General features: G+C 46.5%; 1 protein-coding gene across 5 annotated transcripts in view; it reads left to right on the forward strand.

The window, feature by feature from the left end:
• The first annotated feature begins 675 nt into the window (after positions 1 to 675).
• LOC105569282 overlaps positions 676 to 6,000 on the forward strand; it is an 8,877-nt gene continuing 3,552 nt past the window's right edge. Inside the window, exons 1-3 of one of the 5 annotated variants that reach the window (XM_012025631.1) lie at positions 676 to 1,026; positions 5,456 to 5,528; positions 5,598 to 5,759. In XM_012025631.1, coding sequence (XP_011881021.1) covers positions 5,457 to 5,528; positions 5,598 to 5,759 — 234 coding nt within the window. In that variant the 5' untranslated portion in view covers positions 676 to 1,026; position 5,456. Of the gene's footprint in view, positions 1,027 to 3,846; positions 4,202 to 4,940; positions 4,963 to 5,055; positions 5,126 to 5,455; positions 5,529 to 5,597; positions 5,760 to 6,000 lie in introns of those variants that run through there. The other 4 variants (XM_012025630.1, XM_012025627.1, XM_012025632.1 and 1 more) reach the window with 4 other exon arrangements.

The raw sequence follows: 6,000 nt of genomic DNA on the forward strand, positions 1-6,000 counted from the left end.
ACGCAGAAGCGTGTTCTCTCTCGACCTCGCAGCTGCCTCGCGCCTACTCGAATATCGCGAGTTTCTCGTCCCATTTCGCGCAGCGCGGCAGCGGCGCGCGCAAAGTTTCCACGCGCGCGGAAGATTCGAATATGACCTCTCTCTCTCTGTCTCGGAGGAAGATCGAGCGGGACGGCGCGGGCGAGGCGAAACGTCTTTTTCCATACCCGTGAGGAAATTAGCCGCGTGAAACTTGTGAATTCTCGGAGTTGACGGCCATGTCGAGATGAGTCTCCGAGAGGCGCGCGTGGAAAGTCGCTGTGACTTTCTCGACGCGATGCACGAGCGGCAAAGTTCACCCTCGGGAGCGAGTCCAGAGGTGAAGATTAAGTTCCGCGAGCGATTTATATTAAAAAAAGTACGATCGAGCGTGCGCGCTTGCAATCTCTCTCGCTCTGCTCTTCTACCACATCTCGCGGCAGCGATACCACGCTACGCTCGCGTAGGCCTCGCGGTAGCGCACCGCGTAGCGGATCGACACGCGCGTGTAGACCTCTCCGCGCGCGACGGTGTTGGTACCACCGATGTAGGTGTATAACGGCGTCGTAGGTGTATGCCACATCGCGGTTTGGCGCGGCCGGCCGCCGCGGCACTGTTCTTGGCACAGTTTCTGGTCATCTCCTATTGCGAGCGGAACGCGCGCGCGCGTCCGTCCGTCCGTCCGCTGGACCTGCGTGCGATCTCCTCCGCGCCGCTCGTTCGCGTCTCGCGTCACGTCACGTCAAGTCTCGCGGTCTCGCGTCCGGTTTCCCCGAGTCGCGGCACGCACGGCGCACCTGCGCGATCGATCCCGAGGGAGAAGAGAGGAGATACATCGATAAGAAATCCTCCCCGAGACGAAGTGAGTACGGTGCGCGCAAGATCGCGGTCGGATGACATTTAGCGCCCTGGACCCGGGCTCGGATCGACGGTCGTGACACGAACGACGGGTTGCCTCTTAATCGAACGGTCCGATTGAAAGTGAACGTTAAATTGTCGATGACAAAGGTAACAGAATGCGCCAACGGTCACGCGTAAACAAGGTGGCTCGGATGGTGATGTAACTCATCATTCACGGAGCGCTTCGCGGTGCTGTAAAGGCTGGTCTACAATACATGGAGTAAGCTGGAGTAAGCTGGAGTAAGGAGTAGGAGTAAGAAATAAAATGGATTTATTTCCTTACTCCTACTCCTTACTCCAGCTTACTCCAGCTTACTCCATGTATTGTAGACCAGCCTTAACAGCGGCGATCGCGTCAATCGCGCTGCGTCGGGCTGCAATTTTCATTCTAATGCTCGATCTCGCTGCTTCTGCAAATCGTTAAAAATTATTGCTTTGACGCAATTACGTCGATGACGTAATTTATCGCGCATCGCCATTCTAGGTAGTAAAAGCGAGAAAAGATGCTTCGAAATACCGAGGAGGACATTTCGTCAAAATCGTAAGGCACAAGAAACTGCGTTCTAACGTAAGAGGTAAAGGAAGGCCGCGCACCGTTGATCGTGACTGAGTTATAAAATTTTGCATGGCAAAATCGCGCGTATCTTATTTTTAGATGTGCCTCGTGAATAACGATTGCCACGACGGTGCGTTTTCATGCGTGGAAATTACTCGACACTGGCATTCCCCGCGTAAATATTGACCTTGCGTTTTCGGAATCGCGACGGCTGATAAACGCAATCAATGCGATCAATGCGACGAAGCTTGTAAGATCGACCTGCTGTTATACCCGTAAAGATGTTTTTATGTCTGGTCGCACCGAATCGACATAATTGGATCCAAAGTCACGAATCAATCACATTCTATCGCTACTCAGCTTCTCAATGAGCAGTTTTAGTGCCGAATGCACCTATTTACTCGGTACTGTTTTGCTTAATACAAAACACGATTTTATAAATTTCTGACTGACGATACTCGTTGGAAGTTTTCCAATAGTTGAAATTCAAATGATAAAAGCTTACGTGTAAAAACATGCTCGATCGCGCAACACCGAGATCGCGAAACTGAAATCAATTCATCTCTCCCTTTGCCCTTTGTACGAACGATCGATCGATCAGGGTCTTCGAGGCGACCTAATTTTGCTCGTCGTACAACATCGATCTTCCGCGTTCTTTTGCTTCCCTTGAAACAGACCGCACCCCTTCTTCTTACATTAATTGACTATCGAACGGAGAGGGCACGCGAAATATCTCCCTTTCCATTCCTCTCGCTGATTAATCGCCGTATCTGGGTCAAGAAAACCGATATTGGCCCATTCAGCGGACCGATCGAGTAGTATCGCGTATTTTTAAACGCGGCGTCTTTTTTGCGCGTAGCTTACTCACCGCCTAAATTTAACGTCAATCGCACGCGTGCAACGAGTTCTTTTCCCTTTCGTTATCTTCGCCGCGTAATATTCGTAAATTCCGAGCGCGATAAAAACATTCGACCGCGTGCTTCGCGCTTGAAAGCGCAGATGAGCGCCTGCGTCGTTAGGCGTCGCATCTGCCGACCACACAATACTTTGCTAATCTTCGTAGACAGAAATAAGTCGATACTTGATTCGCAACGCGGCTCAATTTATTATTAACCGTGAATTCATTATTGGCTCATAATTTTATGTAAACACGTGCGTTTTCTACTTTCGTAACTGATATACCCGCGTCGTTAATATAATCAATGCCTTCGGAAACGATTACGCAATCGCGTAACACTCGTTTTATCGCGAGAGCTCGGACTGCACGAGCTCTCTTTAGGAAAATGATCCCCGAGCCTCACAGTGATCTCTTGTGCGGTGACGCAATCACTTTTTGCGCAAGCCGGATAGAATCGCGCGTTTCAGCGGCGCATGGTGCACTCTTCCGGGATGCGCCTCCGTGCAGCAGTCTTGTCTATTAAATCTTACAATTAGTTGTGAAAACTGGACAGCTACCCTGGTAGCACAGTGCATTGGCTAAACATCAACTTGGTCCAATGTTGGTTATATTAGAAATGCTTTGACCGATATTGTAAGCCAACGTAAAGCCAATATTGGCCATGGATTAAATGTAAATGTTGCACGATAATAATTACATAATATCAAATTTATATTGCAAGTGTATTGGCAATATTTAACAATGTTTAACAATGCAATAAGAATATTCATACAATATTAAAGCAATATTGCTAAATAGACATGTTGGTTAAACTAGAGAAGGCGTCCGTCTTATAATATTGGACCAATATTGGGAATGCTAGATTTGAATTATCTCCCAATATTGTGCCAATATATTGTGCTACTACACCCACAGAAAAAATTTCCGTTTGCTGTGGTGTAGAAACTTATGGTTATGGCAGCAAATATTTTTAGCACATATCACGATTAGCTCTACGGTAGCGAAAAACAAATTGTATTACAACCGTAATTTATACGATCTTCGTCATCCAAAGTGATTTATCGCCGCACCTCGTCATTTCTGACGATCGTTTCTCTGACAGACCCGCCATCTCGATTTCTCATCGAGATTGTATCTTTTCCAATCGAAGGTCAATGGTGCAACACGTCCGTCATCGCCGATTATAAATACATCCAAAGTGCGAGATTTCATGCAAAACATTGAGCTATTCGTTAACGGGACCCGAAAGCTAGACTTGGAAAATGCGCCAGAAATTCCCCGTCGATCGGCCCGAGAGAACGACTCTACGCCGCTAACTAACCGTGTCATTTAATTGTTCCGTATTTTTCATTTCCAACGCCCGAGTCTTCACGCCGCTTAATAAATTTACCTTGGAAGCTTTCAAAGAGACCACCTCACGAAAAGATACAAGAAACGTTCCTCAACGTTTCCTCCTTCAGAATCGAGAAGGCTGGTATCGAGGTCTCTTAATGTCTGACGCTCACGAGTGTCGGTCAAGTACAGCCGACGATTTACCGTGAACCGCCAAGGTAATCTTAATCGGCCGGTCATCATTCGACGGCGATGTGGCGCGGCCTTTTTACGCCAAGTAAACGGCGCGGGACCATGAGACGCGTTTCCTTATGAGGATCGGTAGAGACCTCGAGCGAGAACTTGGTCGGCCACGGCTGCGTGTATAACGCGATTCCGCGGTCTCGCTCCTCCGTGGCCGCGGCCTCAGTACGAAGATAGAGAATGTCGGAGAGTCCCTTCGAGCCGAACCTACCGATGTTCGTGTGGACAAAAATGGGAGACGAAATCGCCCTACGGTATACAATTTTAAATATCACGCGGTCTTTTCTCGCTCATGTTTCATATATCGTGTGTCTTAAGTCGTTGTTAACCTTTCTAACTATTGGTGTTATACACGCGTGAAAAGTATCGTTTATCTCATATTCTCGAATTTGTTGCACGGTACCTGGCAAACGCAGAGATTGAATTGGGTTATCCTTTTGTTCAGTGCACACTACTAAAACTACAACGATTACTGAAAAGCAAATCCAAAAACAATTAAGACGTCGGGACCGAGATTTCGCGCTCTCCAATCATTACCCAGAGAACATGCGTGTCTAAAAGATGTCTTTTTCTTCGAAATGTCGAATGAAGGGAGTAAGAAAAACTCCGGTTTTGGTACGGGCTCCTTTCGCGACTGTCTCGATCGAAATAGATCCGAAGAAGATCCGCTTTGCATAATTCCATCGCATATCCGCCACACCCGCACCTCACCCACCGTTCGCAAACGATGACGTGATAGCCGAGTTACGGAATATTGGGCGGTGATGCGACGGGACGAACCATCCTCTCGCCGCGATGTTATCGCGACATCGTGCGCGAGGCTGATTCGGGAATAAGGGAAATTTGGGTCATTGGCATGTGCCGCGCGCGCTCACGTCTATTTTAGACACTTAAACGAGTCGCGTGTGCCCGCCGTCGCGCGCTGACCTTCCTTCCGGCGTTTATTATTACTTCTCCAACACCCAGAGATCCGATATCCGGCGACGAGAGATAGCCACATCCTCGAGCGGAGAGTGTGAGCCCGCCACAGATTTCTATACATTACTACACTGCTACCTTCGGGCTGAAACGTGAGGCTTAAGGGCATGCGTGTCACTGACTGACCGATGCACATGTTGTACTACTTCATTCACCTAGCAAGACATGGCGGAACTTTTGCCTCGCTTTTCCGCTCGAAGGTAACAGTCTTATAGTACACGGAGAGAGAATTGTCTTTTAAAATCTACCCTGTGAAAATCATGTAATCGTGGAACAACGTGGCATTTTGAACAATGACGGTTTTCTGAAACTTTACCATACAATTTACTAGTAAAATTTCATAAAGTTCTTCAAAATGCTCGCGCATGATTAAACAGTTTTCAACTATCCTAGTTAAAATTAATAACGGAAATAAATATGATTCGTTATCAAAATAGATATTGTCATTTATGTGATAATAAATAACACATATTTGCCATATCTAGTTTGTTAATTTGATAAAAGAGTGGAATCGTTTGTTTTAATTTTAGAATGCAGCTGAGGACCTGTTGCAGATGCTGTTCCCTAAAAACGGGAACAATCTTCAGCGGAGTATGCGGTATCGTAAGTGTACAGTAGTTTTGTATTTTCGCAGTTGGTCATTCAATTACTTGGCAAATCCGCTTTGTGCAGGTGCTAGCCGTGATTTCTCTGATCCTGATCTTCACTGCGAACGTAGAATGGAAAACGATAATTATCGACATCCTAGACAAGACGGCCGTGAAGATCATCTTCGCGATCAACCTCTGCATGACCATTCTGATTTCTACGCTGCTCATAATCGGCGCTCTAAGGGTAAGGAAAAGATTTTTACCTCTGCGCAACAATATCGCAGGCAAATAATGAGGAGAATAATGAAATTAATGGAACCACACAAAAAAGGTCTAGAAATATTATATCAAACAGATGTAAAATCGCTAAATGTTTAAAACTTGTAAGTGCAAAGCGTTTTTGTACGAGATTCCAGATTCTGTGAAAAATCTGTAAAATTAAAAGCAATTTAAAAGAAGTAAAGGTAATTATGTAGAATAGGGCC

Source organism: Vollenhovia emeryi, unplaced genomic scaffold (assembly GCF_000949405.1).
Source record: "Vollenhovia emeryi isolate VEMERY1.0 unplaced genomic scaffold, V.emery_V1.0 DF939125.1, whole genome shotgun sequence".
NCBI classification, from domain to species: Eukaryota; Metazoa; Arthropoda; class Insecta; order Hymenoptera; family Formicidae; genus Vollenhovia; species Vollenhovia emeryi.